General features: G+C 34.8%; 1 protein-coding gene across 5 annotated transcripts in view; it reads right to left on the bottom strand.

The window, feature by feature from the left end:
- Nucleotides 1-761: 761 nt before the first annotated feature.
- HERC4 (HECT and RLD domain containing E3 ubiquitin protein ligase 4) overlaps nucleotides 762-19,194 on the bottom strand; it is a 136,590-nt gene continuing 118,157 nt past the window's right edge. For 4 of the 5 annotated variants that reach the window (XM_073240964.1, XM_073240966.1, XM_073240965.1 and 1 more), the window contains 6 exons: nucleotides 14,879-15,045; nucleotides 14,176-14,242; nucleotides 11,620-11,702; nucleotides 7,918-8,101; nucleotides 3,230-3,332; nucleotides 762-2,236 (listed from right to left, as the gene is read on the bottom strand). In XM_073240964.1, the coding sequence (XP_073097065.1) occupies nucleotides 2,028-2,236; nucleotides 3,230-3,332; nucleotides 7,918-8,101; nucleotides 11,620-11,702; nucleotides 14,176-14,242; nucleotides 14,879-15,045 (813 nt within the window). In that variant the 3' untranslated portion in view covers nucleotides 762-2,027. Of the gene's footprint in view, nucleotides 2,237-3,229; nucleotides 3,333-7,917; nucleotides 8,102-11,619; nucleotides 11,703-14,175; nucleotides 14,243-14,878; nucleotides 15,046-19,194 lie in introns of those variants that run through there. The other variant, XM_073240968.1, reaches the window with a different exon arrangement.

Genomic DNA, 19,194 nt, shown 5'->3' with positions numbered 1-19,194 from the left:
CAGGAGCTACAATTACATTATTGGTCTTAAAATATTTTTAAGTTTAGCCAATTCAATAATCATGGTTCTTAAAATTTAGTAAACTCAGTATTTCCTACTTTCTACTCTGATATACAAAGCTCAAGATACTTTTGTTATTTTTAAAACAAATTCCAATTTGAAAAAATAATCAATAGTAATTTAATTTTCTACCATGAATCTCCTTGCTGTTAATGCTATTGTATGTCTGCAGTAACAGGGAGGATAAAGAGTATCAGACTTACCCAAATTAAGCCTTGTACTGCGTGCTCCAGATGCTAGGTCCTTGTATAATATTCAATGAATTCCATCTGTGTTAATCCAAAGCTGCTAATTCACAGATCAGCTTCATAGCATACAGAGGCTACTAAAGAAAAAAAAGCATCTGACATACAGTTATGAATAATCACTTACTCTCAAGGAATGGATGCACAGGGAAACAGTGTAACAGAACTCTCATGAGGAAGAATGTTACTTTGAGGAAAATACCTTAAGTGAGAATACTGTTTTAAGGCTTTTATCTGTAAAAGTCTTATAGATACCTATGGCTCACCAGAAGTTTTTAAGTTAACTACTGCAAAGTACAGGCCCACAATCCCTTTTCCAAAGCCCTTAAGCTTATCAGCATTTTGGAATTATGAATGTTTAAAGATTTTTTGAAAGCACATATTATGTAGCATACAGCAGTCTGAGGCAGCACCTAGATCAAAGTTAAGAAATCAAACACATTAACATTACCACTGTACAATGTGCAAACAGTTCCATTTAATACCATAAATAGACTCAACAATTCAAATCAGGTTTTGCTGCAAAAGGAGATATGCAAAATTTCTTTCACAGTTGTTTTGGATTTTGGAATTACAGATAGACTTGGGGACCTCTATAAAATAGGCAAATCAGTATGGGAATGGTAACAATCCAAAATTTAAGAGACCTTCCCTGAAACACTGTTTTTGAAGAATTCTGGATCTTACATGATAACCACACAGTTTAAATATTAAACCAATAAATATTACCTAAACAGTTTTCATGGCATTTTAAATAATAAATTTAAAAAATACTTGCATTTGAGCAGAAAATCATGTGCTGCATCAACTCACTTAAAATTTAGTGATCACTAAGCACCAGCACCATAAAATTGTTAAGATTTGTTTCTTAAAATTCAAGTAAATGGTTCTAAAGCACTGCAAATTCTGACTAAATACCAACTTTCAGCTTCAACAGTTTTTTTAAAGCTATAACCCAGTGATTGTTTCTTACAGTAGCCAGTTTCTATTTCTGGCAATTGTATGACAAAGTTCTTCCATTACTAAATACTAAGTTTTCTAGTAATCTCCCATTCATCTGTAGCAGCTCAAGAATACAAAAGATTAACAAGTTATTTAGATACCTCCTACCTGCAAATTAGATTTCCACAAGACATACATTCTAGCTAAAAGCTAAGATTGTGTTTTCACCATGCTAATTTTTTATAGATTCTCTGAATAAGATTTAAATCATTTTTAACCCTTAAAAATCAGCTCAATTCAATTAACAACCATAGAAACTGTGCTGGTATCAGAACATAACTATTTTATTACAAAACTTGACATTATTTACAAAATGAAAAAATAATTGAATGACTATTGCAGGCCAAAAGTAAAGGTTTTTCACTCAGTGATTGAAGAAAAATTAAGCAACATTTCCATGCACTCACACACCAGATCATCTGTGAAATAGGCAAACTCTTAAAAGTCATGTCAGTAAAACTTCAGTGTATTCACAATATTTGTACGTTTATTCAAAGATGGCAAAAAAAATCCATGGTTCTGTACAGTAAGTTTAATATTAACAATTTGTTCATTTTCCTTTAATATTTTTGGCTTTCGTGAATATTCATAGCATTGAACATTTTGCAAGTAAGAATTAAAATAGTACCTCTGTCACCTTGCTGAATTCATCATAAGAAAAACACAAATTGTCACTTTAATGCTTTCGCAGTAAACTGAATAGTAGTTATAACTTGAAAGTTATATTAAACTGAAGCCTTCGTTGTGATCAATAGCTTGGATCAGTTTAGAGCGTAGAGTTTCTTTTTCTGTGTATTTTGGAAGATCCAGAAGATTAAAACAGGTATGAGAAACTGGGAGATACTCCTCACCACCTCCTGTTGACTGGATGACTAGTTTTAGACTCTTCATACCAAGAATAGGAATTCGATCACTACCTGTCAAAAATACTGTCAAGAAAAAAAAAATCATTCAGACAAATGTATTAAAACAATATAGAATGTCAAGTTATTTTTAGTACAGTCTTTATAGCAAAGCTTTACATTAACATTGACTTTAATGCAGAAGTCTCTAGAATTTGTGGAAGCACCATTTTTGAGATTCACACTAACACATCCATACAGTGATTTTTTCCTTTAAATTTGTAATATTAACATTAGCACACAGATGCTTAATAAATGTTTGATGAATGATTATTGTTTCTGACAAAAACATTTGGGGAGCCGTTCTTTTGGGAATAGCCACTTAGAAATAGTTTATAAATCAAATACAAAATGTTTTATGATTCCTTTTTCTATTTGCTTATGTTATTTTTAAACAAAAATTTATAATAGGCAATCATAAATCACATTAGGATAACTTGTCATCCTTATGCAAAATAACTTAACCAAGAGTCTCATTTTAATTATCAAAAAGATTGACAAAAATATTCCTGGCAATAGCAGGCGTATCAAAGGAATCTCATTGATTTAGATAGATAAATTCTGAAAACTTTAAATAAAATTTCAATTAGAATACACATTTTAACAGATGAAAGACACACAGAGATTAGGTTATAAATAAGAGCATTAGGTCCTGGAAAGGAAAAGTTCTGTTTTGTACAGAAATTCCCAAAGTTTTGGTGCAAAAGCAGAGAAAAAGAAAATGAAGACTGAACAAAGAAAAGAGCTATTACATCAGAGATCTTTTTAGAAATTCTGAAAGGAATTACAACCCTTGTTTACTGTAATCGGTGTTAAACAGTTTTTTTCATTTGAAAGAACCTATAGTATTTTGGAGGCAAACTGAATTTAGTTTTCAAAACAGAAAACACATGTAATAATGCAGATTTTTAAAATAATTGAAAATTAAAAACAACCTAGGAAAAAATATTTTTGTCACTAAAATTAATCTCTAAATTTTTAGATTTCATTCTTATAAAACAAGGAACTAGTCATACTTACACAGAAATTGTTTTTTCTTTTCCAGTGGTAATTCATGAAATACTTCCCAAAAAATTTTTATTGTAGGATGTTCTGCCCAATACTCTCCTTTGTATTCTGTATTCTAAAAACAACATGGTATTATTAAGGGATTTAGCTTTGTCTTGAATCTAACAAATTGGCTTTTTTGGCACCTAAAGCGAACATTAACACTGTAAGGAGTTTGAAACTAATACTTTTAGTTCATTACCTACTATTTTCTGAGTGTTTTGCAATTTGGAACTATTAGTTTCAGGGGAAAGGGAAGAAAATATTTATTAAATCAGAAACGTGTCACCAGTATTTCAAAGAACATGACAGAATTGTAGTATCTTCAAAAGCAAATACCTAAAGGATAAACTAGAATTACTAAAATGTTAATGGGTTATTAAAGTTTGACATGGTATTATTTGTGATAATTAAAAAATTTTCTTAAATTCATAAACAGAAGTCAAACTAATTATTTTACATTCTATTTTCTCTTTAAAGAGTACTACAAGAACACTAATCATTGTTGTGGTAGTCATTTTCCAAATGGCAGTGATCTCTGCCTCATGCTACTCATACCCTTGTATAGTCCCCTCCCACACAGAAGAGGCCTGACCTCTGTAATAATTAGGATATTGAGGATATGCAAAATTAGCGACTTTCAAGGCTAGACCTTAGAAAACTCTACCTTCAGCCTCTTTTTGATACTCACTTGGTGGGGAGGTATGGGGAGATCCATTTGCCATTTCATGAGGACACTCTTAACAGCCCTAAGGAGCGGTCCTCGTGAGATACTGAGGCCTTTGGCCATCAACAGCCTTGTGAGTGAGCCACCTTGGAAGGAAACTCTATCCTTAATCAAGCCTTCAGATGACTAAAGTACTGGGCAATATCTTGACTGCAACCTCATGAGAAACCCCTGGGCTAAGACCACCCAGCTAAGTCACTGCTGAATTCCTGACCCACAGAAACTGTGTAGGACAATAAATACTCAGTTATTTTTAGGCCACTAAGTTTTGGGATAATTTGTGAAAACAGCAGAATATATTTCCTTTTTAAAAAACATTAGCACTAAGAGAAAAGAGGGGTTGGGGGGAGAGAAGGAATTAAGTCTACACTGTCTTTAGAAACCAGCTACAGTTGGCCTTGACCTTAAGTACTCAGACAACAAGAACCTTCTACCATCAGGGGGGTATGCACTGTTCCCACAGCCTAGACCACTTAGACATATGCTCCTTTTTTGTTTATCAGGATAATTTCTATTTATCGTTTGGGCTCAGATGAAATGTCACCTAATTCTTTCATTGATTCATTCAACAAATATATAGTGAGATTCAGACAAATTTAGGGCCCCTGGGGAAATTGAACTGAACAAAAGTCCTTACTTGTTATTTATTTCTATTTTAAAGATGATGTTTCAATATACTTGAATGAAATGTCAACATGAACATAAAAAAAAGTCCCATTTAATGAGAAGCTTCCCCATATTTGTGTAGCCTTAGATTTCTCCTTATATACCCTTCATTAGACTCTCTCCTCTTTGATTACTCACATCATCATTCAATTATTTAAAGTCTAACTTCCATATTAGGAGGCCAACACTGTATCTCAGTCTTATTTACTGCTGTCTTCCTAATTTTTTGCATAGTACTAGGCATCCAGTAGAGGCTCAATCAGTATTTGCTAATAGACTTCTTGAATCTGGGCTCGATTTGTACACATGACTATCTCAATAAACAAACTCTTGAACTCCACAAAATATTTGCTATTAATTTGCAAACAGGTGTGGGAAAAATGACTTAAAATTCTAGCATTCAGTTAATGTATCCACTTGTTTGAATTAAAATCTGTGAGCATGTAGTGGTAATGAAAGGAATATGGCTGACGTTTTTTCTTTTTAAAACCTCTAGATGGTTTTGGGGAAATGAGTACACAGTTCTGATGAAGAAAGAGCATGCAGCGTCGCAAGTCATAATCACTGAAATTATGACAACTCAGATATGAAACAGAAGAAACCAAGTATACTAAGTATAGGTACAATAAAAGACTTTAAAAAATGTCTTTCTGAATGAGTATTTCTATCAATTGTATATTTACACAAAGTTTTAAGGACCTACTAAATGCTCTTCTAGGCACTGGGAATACAGCAGTGAACAAAGTGACAAAAATCCTGTCTTTGTGGTGTTTATACTGCAGTGGAGGGGAGGAAAGACAGTACAATTGTGTTTATATTAAGTCAAATTTAGAGAAGAAAAATAAAGCAGGAAAGGGAGATAGGGTGTGCACATGTGTGTGTGTGTGTGCGCGCATGTATACACACATGATTTTGGATATCCAGTGAAGATTCTGAGAAGGTATAAAGACAAAGCAAGAGCAAGAACCATGTGGAATTATTAAGGTGAAGAGAATTCCAGCACAGGGAAGAACAAATAGAAAAAGGCCTCAAGACTGGAGTGTTCCTGCTGTGTTCTATGCTCAGCAAAGATGCCAATAAGGCTTAACTGGAGTAAGTGAGAGTAAGAATGATAGATGAGGCAAGAAGGACAAATTGTGTAAGATCTAAAAAGTGTGATGAGAGGCCACTGTATCATTTTCATTTTAGGGTGACTGGAGGTGGGTCCATTTCCAACGGGGTCTCCTTAAAGTCAGTATAAATTTCTTCTCTTCAGCAGACCAATTTACCCCCCAAAAAAGAAATCTTCAATCTCCTTTCTGGAGGACTTTAAGCCTGGCTACTGCTACTTTTCTGAATGCCATTCTCAGTTCTACCTGGTTTCTCAGATTCTAAAGCCTTGATGGGGAGAAAAGGGGATGTGAGGAGTTTTAACAATTCCTTAAATTAGCTCTGAAGTAATTTTATTGTTTTTAGCCCAACTCCAAATCCCTGCATTATATAGTAAGATGGTGTGCCAATTCCTGAGCCTTTCAGAGATTCTGGGGTGTGAAATGGGTTGCCTCTTGATAACCCTGTCCTTCTGGACACTTAGAATTAAATTTTCTTTGGTCTAGTCACTTATCAAGTCATTCCGCTATTTTCCAAAGCTTTTTTTCTCCTGTTTTCTTTTTTCTCATTGTCTGTGTATTCCTATTTTTATTCCTTTTAGTCCTTCTAGTGAGATATTGGGAGGGAGCAGAGATAAACACGTTTACATCCACTATGTTTAACCAGGAGTCCTAATTATTTTTTTAATTAAAAATATCTTACTCCCTACATTATTGCACAGTAAAATTTACTTTTCCTGGTGTGTGTATAGATATATGAGTTTAAACGCATGTATAGGTTTGTGTAGTCACCACCAGAATCAGGATATTGAACAGTTTCATCACCCTAAGGAACTCTACTGTGCGGGTATACCCCTCTGCAGTCACATACGCCCTCCATCCCTAGACCCTGTTCACCAGAGTTTTGTCTTTTCAAGAGTGTCATATAAATGGCATCATATGGTATGAAATCCTTTGAGACTGGCTTCTTTCACTCAGCATAAGGATTCTGAGAGTCACCCCAACTGCTGCAGTATCAGCAGTACATTCCTATTGCTCAGTGGTATTCTACCATATGGATGTACCATCGCTGGTTTATTCATTCAACTGCTTAAGGACATCCCGGTTGCTTCTAGTTATTGACTTGTTTGCAGATTTTACTGTGATAAAATACACACAAAGTTTACCATCTTAACCCTTTTTAAAGTGTACAATTCAGTGGCATTAAGTACATTCAAACTGTTGCACAACCATCACCACCATCTATCTCTAGAACTCTTTTCAGCTTGCAAAACTGAAACTCTGTACCCATTAAACAATAACTCCTTATTCCCTCTCTGTTAATTGATTTTTTGTGTGAAAGTAACTTACTATCTAGGAGTAGAATTGCAAGGGCATGTAGCAAGTCTATGTTTAACTTTAGAAAAAAATGCAAAACTGTTTCCCAAGTGGCTATTCCATTTGTATTCCCACCAGCAATACATGAGAGTTCCCAATGCTTTATATCCTTGTTAGATTTAGTACTGTACTTATTTTGTTAGCTAACTTAATAGGTATACATAGTATCAAACTATTAAGGCAAAGATTCTATTAGAGGTTGCTAATTACAAACATGGAAAAACTTACAGGTCAACCCTATAAACTGACCTGTCTCAAAGCTTATACAACCTAGCACTTTTTAGTAAATGTTTATCTTAAGAAATATCTGGGAATTACTTATATAGAGAAGGAGGAAAAGAAAAAAGTGGTTTAAAAAATTCCCTATCTTCTCCCTAAAGTTCCCTTTACTGGCTAAAGCACCAGTAATAAAGATCCTAACTATTGCTTATTCTCTGCTAAAAAAGAATTAATATTGAGACTATCAGGAAAAAAGATAACAAAGATTTTGAGCACTGTACTTTTCTTAATGGTATTCCTAGGATTGAGGCAGAATGAAAACCTGTTTTCAGCTGGGGCTTCTTTCCAGCCTCCGTCATAGATGACATTTTTCTATATGAACACACCAATACCACAAATATAAACATGCTATCTAATTATACACAATTAAAATTCAATCCTTGTCAAGTGTTTTGCTGTAAGAAAAATGACAGTAATAGCATAAAATGGAAAACAATAAATAAGAGGACAAGATTTCCATCAACAAGCCATATTTTCCTTTTACCTTTCCATTTAAATAATATCACAGATTTGTTTTCTCTTACCTTTTCCAGTTCCTTCCAATCATAATTTGTATTTCCAATAACCATTGCTTGAAGTTCATTAGGCTGAAAGAGCTGAAGGACTTTTCCTCCACAGACCTTATGAAAGCCCGCATGAAAAGCATCAAACAAGGAAGCCACTGATTTACTGAATATGTAATCCACATAAGCATCAACAAACTCCTGCCTAGAAAGGAGAGAGCATGCATGCACAGAATATAAAAATCATCTTTTATGGAGAATACATATCGTAGTCTTAATAAAACTGTGAGTGTTCCTGTACTTTTTGCTACTTATATACAAAACTGAGAAAGTGTAAGTAGGATTCAGAAGGGACAAAGACTTTATAGAGAAATTCATTACACCTTTTATACAAATATCTGGTATGTCTATGAAGCATGTAGACTTAATCTATCATTCACAGACATTCTCAAGCTGTTCCTAAGTGAAACATGTCATTTCCTAAAGGGAATAATCATAATGCAAATGGCTATCAAACTGATTTTTTAAATCCACAAATAGTATATTGAGAATTTATATGCACCATTCTGCATTCATCTCTAAAAAGACTGACCTGTTAAAAAATATTAGGTGATGAAAAATGAGAGCTTTGGGATTTAGACTGTTTGATAGAATTACAGTCTGTTTTGCTTTGAGTTTCAAGGAATCTGCAAACAAAAATTTTAAAAACTAAATACCCAAGAAGGGGGATATTAAGGATTCTTTTAGGATAATCATTAAAGATTACTAGATGCAGTTTCTTTTCAAATATATATGCATAGATATATAGGTATACACATTTTGATTTTCTTCTATCTATTATGATACAAAAGGAAACTGAAGGAAAAAAGCGCATCATTTTACCCAGTAATTAGTCCTATAATTTTATTCAATTTGTTCTATTAGCCACAACACTTCAGGTAGCTATCTGATCAAACAATCAGACTTTCAATGTTTTACACTATTGTCTTTTGAATTAAAAAAGATAGTTCTACAAATGAGAATACTGGTAAATTTAGTCATCTATAGATAATCTTAGCAAATTAGAAAATAATTCTAAACTGAATTTACAAAGAAAAAAAGTTAAACAAGACTAGTATAAAATATAAAACTGGGTGTATGCCTAGGGAAAAAATCAGTAGCATATGCTATTAGGTTCTGATGAAAAGAATGAGTTTTGTAATGCAAAATGTTATAATTCATCTAATTAAAAAGTCAATTTTAACTATAATAGTTAAGTCCCATAACTACAAAAGGCAAATAAACTGTTTTATGTGCTAACACATTTTTGTCTTCAACACTTTCATTATCTAACTAGGACTGGTAGTACAAAGATAAAAACTCTTCAAATTGCTTCTAAACTAAATAAAATATGTGGAATAGTATTTCTAAGAAGTTTAAAAAATTAGTCCAACACTAGAAACTTTAAAAGCAGAAAAAAAATCTTTCTAAATCATAGTCAAAGCCTTCAAAACCAGGATTTTTTTCTTTTTAAAAAGAATAATGGCAACACCTCAAGTTTTTTCACATTATTTTAAATACAGCTTAATTTTTATCAAAGTAAGACATATGCATAATTTAAAATGTCAAATAGTAATCCTACCAGCCAACATTTACTGAGCACGTACATGTGCTAGGTACTATCTAAGCATCTTAAAATTATTGCCTCATTTAATCCTCAAAATAATTCTGAGAGAAACAGGTACAATTTATCATCCCATTTTACAGAAAAAGAGATTGAGGCATGAAGACACAGACTAATTTACCTAAAGTTACACAGCTTCTAAGTAGCAGAATCAGGATTAAAGTTAGCTTTAATCACTCAGATAAAGTCCTGGCAACAGCCATTAAGCTAACTTTATCTAAAGAATACTACAACAGAAGAGAACAAACAGTTCTCTGTCCTGCCTGTACCTTTCCACCACGAATTTCCTGCTATTTGAAGGCAACTGTTTGACTCCTTCTGCTATTCTTACTTTCATTTACCTTCAAACTTCAACAACATAGTCTGTCATCCCTTGATTTTCAATCTTAAATACTGTCTAATGAACTGAGTATCTACTGTGAAAGGTGAGGATTTACCTTGTATTTAATTGTCTCACTCTCACTTTACCTCCCCCAATGCTCCCATTATAGTAATTTTTGGTTCACCACTGATTGTTAACATTTTTAGGGTTATAAATGTTATTCACAAGTAGCTACAGAGTATTCTGTTTACCTTCCTTAAAAAGACCTTTCTATCCCTTAGTTGGGTATTTCATCCCCAACTTTAACAGAAATGTCAATTTCCTCTAGATTCACTCAAATACATTAGGTATCATCAGCTGCATTTTTCTCCTGGAGACAACTGTCCTGGAACCCTCCATGTATCTTTATTTAACCCAGTTTGGTTACTCTTTCTAAATCTTCTACACTTTGGTCTTCCACAGAAAGAACCCTTTTGATCCTTTTTTTTTGGATCTTTCTTGGTTTAATCGCTTGTTTTGTAGAACACATTCTTCAGAAACTTCTTGAACTCAGACTCTTCATGTATGAAAATGTTTTTACACTCCCTCATACTTAATAGTTTTGATATAGAATCCGGAGCTAAAAATTCCCTTTTCCCCAGAATTTTGATCTTCTAGCTTCAGTGTCATTTTTTAAAAATCTGATGTTATTCTGATTCTTAATTCTTTGTATGTAGTCTGCTTTTCTTTTTTCTGGGAAGTTTTTTTGTTGGGATTTTAGGATTCTATGTATTTTGCCTTGGTATGTGTCTTTTTTTCACCTCCCATGCTTTAGTCTTAAACAACATGTCATTGAATTCTGGGAAGTTTTTTTGGTATAATTTCTTTGACAAATTTTATTCAACAATTTTTTTTTCAATTTTTAATAGTATCCACATGAATGCTACTCTTACTATTTTGAGGACACTGATTTCAGTCAAGTTGTGTTGTTCATCCTGCATTGTTTTGTTTCCTTGGCATTCCTTTGGACTGTTTTGGTCTTTCCTTACATGTCTATTGACCTTTGGCTATCATTCACATTTAAACATTCGGGAGTTGCACCAGAAGAATCCTCCAAGATAAAGTGTCAAGGAGGAAGGAGCTGCAGATTCTCACTAATCTCCCTGTTTTCAGTTGAGCTCCTTTCCCCTGGCTATGCCTAACTCTCCTCAAGTTCACAGTTCCTTTACTTCAATCTCCCCAGAAGGTAAATTTCCAGTTTTCCGCCCAGACTGGAGTGGGGAGGTTGCCAGGCTCTTCCTGGTGTGCTAAGGAAATGGGTTTCTAACTGCTTCTTATAACAATCTTTTAATTTTCAGCATTGTCCTAAATCCCATATACTTTCTAACATATTTTTCTTATTGCCTGAGCCTTTGTTCTGCAAAATGAACTGATTGCCTTCTTGGCTCCTCCCAGTCTACCTTATGCAGCAGCTTTCTCTGGTTGGCCACAGTTAGGTTACCAGTTTTCTAGCTCCCAAAAATGTGTTTGCTATTGTCTCCTCTCCTTTCTCTTTGTTCTTGTTGTTTATGATCTTTTTATCTCTTCATTAATGACTTAAAGGGATTTTAGGAGCAAAAGGAAGATTACTTCCTTACTAAGCATTCAAAAAACAAGTTTTATCTCAGTAAAAATTTAAGGTAGTGACATGTTTTTGAATACAGAAGAAAATGCCTACTGAACCATATTACTACCTACGATGCTGCTATAATGCACTTACCGATTTTGTTTGTTAACAGCTGTGTCTGCACCATTTAGAATCAGCTCTTTCACTTCTGTTGCACCAAAGTTTTCAACTGTGATCTATTAATTTAAATTTTTAAAAAAGGTCAATGTCAGACTCAATACTTATTAGATTATTTTAATAACCTATTATTCTACCTATTATTTTGCTCACTAAATAGAAGAGTAAATTTAAGGTAAAATTCTGCTATCATAAGCAGATTTGTGAATTCTGCACAAAGCTACTACTAGAAATTTTCATCCTCTTTAGAAGTTTGAAATCCTACCTTGACTAACTAATTAAAAATTACCAATTGTTTGGTTAGTTAAGAATAGGAAACTGAGTATTTATTGTGCATCAAATTTTAGAAAGGTCACTATTGGAGTGAAATATTAGAAAGGATGCCTTCCTTGGACAAGTGATAGAATCCAAGGGTTCAGAATAAATTCAGCTTAGACCAGCTATGCATTCTCCCCACATTTGACAGCTGCTCCTCTTGTATTCCTTGTATCTGCCTTGCTGCATTCTTGATGAAAATGTTTTTTCCAGTTATATCATTAATTTGGGTTATAAAGACAATCAGTTATTTTGAACCTTTATTTTCCTTACTAGTCTCCTAATTTTTCTATAAATATTACCTTTCCTATATTATATTACCCTTTTCTATTTATATGAGTTTTTAGTATTTATATGAGTGTTTAGTATCTATAAAACACTCTGGTGGGAAGGGCGTGACAAGGTAAAAAGATGAAAATATCCCTGCTCTAGAGTTCACTATCTTATAAAAAAAGGAGAAATGTGATTTGATACATAAATAATTCACAATAATAGAATAAATGACATATATGATAGAGACATGAACAAAGCTACCAGACCATAGAAGGAATTGTGAAAGGCCTTGTGGAAACAATCTCATTTGAAAAGCAACTGCAAGGATGAATAGGACTCTGAAAGACTGGGAAGGAATGGGATTTCTGAGCACATAGATACAAAGTCAGGATAGATACATGAGTAAATACAAATTCTGAAAATATATGGCCCTAGAAAATAAGAAAATAAGGTATGACATGACAAACTTTGACCAGAGAAACACAATGAAGTCAGAAAGCCAGATTACAGATGTCTCTGAAGCCCACTCTAAAGCTATTATTCTGCAAGCAATAAGCACCCACTAAAGTTATTATTCTGCAAGCAATAAGGACCCACTGAAAATCTCTAGGAAAGAAAAGGAACAGCAATGGGAAGGAATGTTTGATTTACCATCATTTTTTAATATACTAAGCTTTCAAAAACTTGATTGATCAATTAGAAATTAAATTGCTTGGAACCCAATGTTTCAACCAACTGAGATGATCAATAAAGATCCAAAGTTATTAACTGAAACTGAATTAGGGAAACAAACCATTGGGGAACCACCCATTCAACTGAAAAGGAGAACCAATATTTCACAGTGAACACAAAAATCCAATGCTTTTTTCTCGAAAAAAATTATTTTTCATTTTAAATCTACCAACTTTTCTTATAACTGCACTATGTGCCAATTCTTAAAATAATCAAAGAATGAATAAACTTCTTTGAGGGAGGACATTGTTTTTTTCACACATTTTGCAGCAGAATATGGTATGTTTTATTAGCTTTGAACACAAGATCATAAAGAGGACTGTTTGGGGGCGAAACAAATGTAAAAAGGGTTTTAAAAGAAAAGATGAAAGAGAAAGAAAAAATACTGATGGTTTTACCATTTTCCTGAGTCTAATTTTTAATATTCAAACTCTTCCCTTCTTCAGTGCCCTATCATAATCCTTGATTTTTCTCTTCTTTAACTGTCAATTGGTCATCTTCTGCCAGATCCTCAGGTATCAAAGGATTTGCATGGACTTGATGAATTATTCAACATCCCTTTCACTGAATTGACAAAATTCTACATCTTTCACAAGATTCGCAATTTCATTTTCCAAATAATACCCCAATGTATTTGTGTTTGTATTGTGGTATATCCAACAGTAACTAAGACAAAATGGGTAAGGACGAACATTAGTATGAAGTAGAAAGAGATGTCTGAGTGGGAATTAATCTTTTAAGTGGTTAAGTTCATCAGTAAATGTTCTCACATTACAATAACCTTTGCTTCTCTAAACATTCTTGTAACTGCAGACTCACAAATGAACACTTGAATAAAGGAGGATCCCTTTTATTTGTTATGTGAATATGCTAACCACAACAGGATCCCTTGTATTTGTGAAGATCTTTAGCAAAGTGACAAAGTACTAGGCTTTGAAGTCACAAAGCTGGGCATAAAATATTATCTCTGGTATGTAATGATTGTTTTCAGTTTTCTTCATCTGTACAATAAGGATAATAACACCAATCACATAGGATTGTTATGAGGATTAAATGAAACAGTGCATGTACTGTGACTAGCATATAGTTAATGCTCAATAAATGTTAGCTAAAGGGTTAAGAATTCCATACACCAAAATAAAAACATACGGCATAGCTGTTAAATAAAAGGGATGATGAATAATCAGGCCATCCTACATCTTTCCATCTTACCGTAAAATTAAGACAAAATGCTTCCTCAACATCATCTTCTGGATAATCCAGTAACTGTTGCATGCTTCTGCAAAACAATATACATGTTCCTTTGAGGTAGAACGTTACTGGGTGTTTGGACTATTTTGCTTATTTTATATTACTCATTCATTTTAAATAAAATTATTTTATTAATTTGTACTTTTATACTTATTTCAGAAAGGTGGATATATGAAGGCAAACTTATAGACAATGAAGGAAAAAAAACATTCTTTTTTTTTAATCTCTTCCTTTGAATACAAAGGCCATGTGTATACTCATTTCCAACATTGGTCCCTATTTAAATACAACTCTTATTCCATTTTATATACCAAATAAAAAGAAACTTTACATATTTCAGCTAAAAATGAAGACGATTAGAAGTAAAAGTCAAAATAAATCATTTAACTACTGTCAGGAAACACTAACTTCCTAAATTTATAATCTGACATTTGCAAGGTATTATTAAGCTACTAAAAATTTAGCACACAATCTTACATATGTATGCATTTAAGTAGAAAATTTTGGATCTGATAATGCAATGGATTTTCCTTTAGTAGAAGGGCTTTTATTTCAGAAATTCAACAAGAACAACAAAATACAATTATTCCCAAAATGAAATCTTTCTGTACATCTCCCATTTCCTATATCCTAAGCCCTACCCTTGCCACTTTTTACAACTAACCTCCCAACATCAGGCATTAGTTCTTTCAAATCATCCAGGGATGGCTTCTTTTTCAGCAATTTCTTGTACAAAGCCAAAGGGAAATGGAGGTCCACAATAGTAAAATTATAAATTGCTAATCCACAGATAACACCAATCAAATGGAACAGATCACTGTCTTCAAATGTCTAAAAAATATAAGGAAAAAAAAATAGACTTGTTCTCCAAGTTAAAACTTTAATATTTTTCTGATTACAAAAATACATACTTGCAGGTAGAAAATTTTGAAAGAACAGAAACAAGTAATGAATACCAAGAAATTAATTCTCATTTCTGTGTCCCTAGGATGATATCACAGTTGGTATTTTTGCACATTTCCATTCAGTGTATTTTCTAAGACTAATTAAAATCTAGCTGAGCTCAAACTACAGAACAGAAAAGAATTAACACAAATTCCTCCAAGAAATAGAAGAGTAGGGAACAGTTCCTAAATCTTAGGTCAGCACTACCATGAAAACAAAGCCACAAAAAGAATTTACAGAGGATGGAAATACATAAAAATGGTTTTTAAATCATTTTTCTGAGTGATTGGATTACAGGTGTTTATTCATTTTCTTTTTTATGCTTTTTATTTTCCAAATATTGAATGTGTATAATATTTTAAATCAAAAAAATAGTTCTAGTAACCATTTCATTTATTAAAATGTAATGCTTAATGATGTGGGGATGTCTGAGAAAAAAAGCTAGTTGTGAAGATTTTTAAATGTGTAGTTTGAGCCAGAAGACTGCCTACACAAAACAGGCTGAATAAACACTTTGACATGATGGTTGGGAAGTTTCTCACTGGTGATTTAAGTCACATAAAATGGAAAGGGAGAGGAGGAGCCAAGATGGTGGTGAGTAGGGCAGTGGAAATCCCCTAAAACCATACATATTTTTGAAAATACAACAAATACAACTATTCCTAAAATAAAGACTAGAAGATACAGTACAACAGCCAGGCTACACCTACATCTGCGAGAACTCAGTGCCTCACAAAGGGGGTAAGATACAAGCCGCGGCCCGGCGGGACCCAAGCACTCCCCCCACCCCAGCCCACCGGCAGGAGGAGAGGAGTCAGAGCGGGGAGGAAGTGGGAGCCCAGCACTCGTAAATACCCAGCCCTAGTCATCCGCACCAGGGGCGCAGACACATGTTGTGTGGTGTGCTGGATATCAGAGAAATGGAACAGTAAAATCTGCGAGCGGATCCCCGCAGCCGGCGCTCCTAGGACAAAAGAAAAGCGAGTGTTTTTGAAATTCTTAAAAGGACAGGAGCCTCACAGCTGGATGGAAGTGTCCCAGCACACTCAGCCCAGCACCTGGGAATCCCGGGGAAATTCAGGTGCTCCAGCCCACTGGGAGGCAGCACAACTGTGAAGCCCATCACGGCAATAAAGAGCCTCCAATCCATTCCCCCTCCAGAGCAACACCAACATAGCAGGGGAGCAGCCTGAGAGCGGCCGTGCCCACAGCAACTGCCCAGAGCCTCCTCCACAGCTGCCCAGGCCAGACTCAGAGTACCCGCTGGCACGCACAAAGGAAGCCAGACAGGGTGCCAAGGGACGCCGTTCTCGCAGGAGAGCACAACTGGCACACCAGCCCCTACCTGCAGGGCTCTGGGCTGCCCCGACGGCTGCACCACCCACGGCAGCTCAGGAAATAAAACTGGAAGCTGCTCCAAGGAGGACAAGGGGACCAGCAAGCAGGAAGGGACTTTATTATCCCAGCTAACACATGTGCCAACTGCCCATGACTACCTCTACAGCCATGAAAAGGCAGAAGAATCTGAGCCAGTAGAGAATCACCCAGACAACCCTGAGAGGGAGTCTGGGGAGATAGATATAACCAATCTTCCTGAAAAAGAATTCAAAATAAATGTCATAACGATGCTGATGGACTGGCAGAGAAATATGCAAGAGCTAAAGGATCAACTTAGGAGGGAGAATACAGAAATAAACAATCTCTGGAAGGACTTAAGAGCAGACTGGATAAGGTGCAAGAGGCTATTAATGGAATAGAAATCAGAGAACAGGAACACAGAGAAGCTGAGGCAGAGAGAGATAAAAGGATCTCTAGGAATGAAAGAATACTAAGAGAACTGCATGACCAATCAAAACGGAACAAAATTCACAATACAGGGGTACCAGAAGAAGACAGAGAAAAAGCGATATAAAGAGTATTTGAAGAAATAATTGCTGAAAACTTCCCCAAACTGGGAGAGGAAATAGTATCTCAGACCATGGAAGCCCAGAGAACTCCCAACACAAGGGACCCAAGGAGGACAACAGCAAGACATATAATAATTAAAATGGCAAAGATTAAGGACAAGGACAGAATATTAAAGGCAGCCAGAGAGAGAAAAAAGGTCACCGACAAAGGAAAATCCATCAGGCTATCATCAGACTCCTCAATAGAAACCTTACAGGCCAGAAGAGAATGGGATGATATATTTAATGCAATGAAACAGAAGGGCCTTGAACCAAGGCTACTGTATCCAGCAGGATTATCATTTAAATATGAAGGAGGGATTAAACAATTCCCAGACAAGCAAAAGTTGAGGGAATTTGCCTCCCACAAACCACCTCTACAGGATATTTTAAAGGGACCGCTCTAGATGGAAGCACTCCTAAGGCTAAATAGAGCTCACCAGAGAAAAAAGAATCACAACAAAGAAAACAGGCCAACCAAATACTAACTAAAGGCACAAAATAAAACCAACTACTCACAAAAGCAGTCAAAGGAAACACAAAAGAGCACAGAATAAAACAACTAATATATAAAGAATGGAGGAGGAAGAATAAGAAGGGAGAGAAATAAAGAATCATCAGACTGTGTTTATAATAGCATAATACATGACTTAAGTTAGACGGTTAGATAGTATAAAGAAGCTACCCTTGAACCTTTGGTAACCACGAACCTAAAGCCTACAATGGCAATAAGTACATATCTTTCAATAATCACCCTAAATGCAAATGGACTGAATGCACCAATCAAAAGACACAGAGTAATAGAATGGACAAAAGAGTAAGACCCATCTATATGCTGCTTACAAGAGACTCAACTCAAACCCAAAGGCATACACAGACTAAAGGTCAAGGGATGGAAAAAGATATTTCATGCAAACAAAAGGGAGAAAAAATCACTGCTGCAGTACTTGTATCAGACAAAAAGGACTTCAAAACAAAGAAAGTAACATGAGATAAAGAAGGACATTACATAATGATAAGTGGTCACTCCAACAAGAGGATATAACCATTATAAATATATATGCACCCAATACAGGAGCACCAACATATGTGAAACAAATACTAACAGAATTAAAGGAGGAAACAGAATGCAGTGCATTCATTTTAGGAGACTTCAACACACCACTCACTCCAAAGGAATCAGAGTAAGAAACAAGAAAGGAAAAATCACGATGGACCCCACAGAAATACAAAGAATCATTAGATAATACTATGAGAATCTATATGCTAACAAGCTGGAAAACCTAGAAGAAATGGACAACTTCCTAGAAAAATACAACCTTCCAAGACTGACCAAGAAACAGAAAATCTAAACAGACTAGTTACTAGCAACAAATTTGAAGCAGTAATCAAAAAACTACCCAAGAGAAAAACCCCCAAGCCAGACGGATTTACAGCATTTTTTTATCAGACCGACATACACAGAAGACATAGTCCCCATTCTCCTTAAACTTTTCAAAAAATAGAGGAGGAGGGAATACTTCTAGACTCAATCTATGAAGCCAGCATCACCCAGTACCAAAACCAGGCAAAGACACCACAAAAAAAGAATATTACAGACCAATATCCCTGATGAACGTAGATGCAAAAATACTCAACAAAATATTAGCAAAATTCAAAAATACATCAAGAGGATCATACACCATGATCAAGTGGGGTTCATCTCAGGGTTGCAAGAATGGTACAACATTCGAAAATCCATCAACATCATACACCACATCAACAAAAAGAAGAACAAAAACCATATGATCATCTCCATAGATGCTGAAAAAGCATTCAACAAAATTCAACATCTATTCATGATAAAAACTCTCAACAAAATGAGCATACAGGGCAAGTACGTCAACATAATAAAGGCCATACATGATAAACCCACAGCCAACATCATACTTAACAGTGAGAAGCTGAAAGCTTTTCCTCTAAGATTGGGAACAAGACAGGGATGCCCACTCTCCCCACTGTTACTCAACATAGTTCTGGAGGTCCTAGCCATGGCAATCAGACAACACAAAGAAATACAAGGAATCCAGATTGGTAAGGAAGAGGTCAA

Source organism: Manis javanica, chromosome 7 (assembly GCF_040802235.1).
Source record: "Manis javanica isolate MJ-LG chromosome 7, MJ_LKY, whole genome shotgun sequence".
NCBI classification, from domain to species: Eukaryota; Metazoa; Chordata; class Mammalia; order Pholidota; family Manidae; genus Manis; species Manis javanica.
The sequence above is the reverse complement of the archived record's forward strand: the minus strand, read 5'-3'. Positions and strand labels throughout refer to the sequence as shown.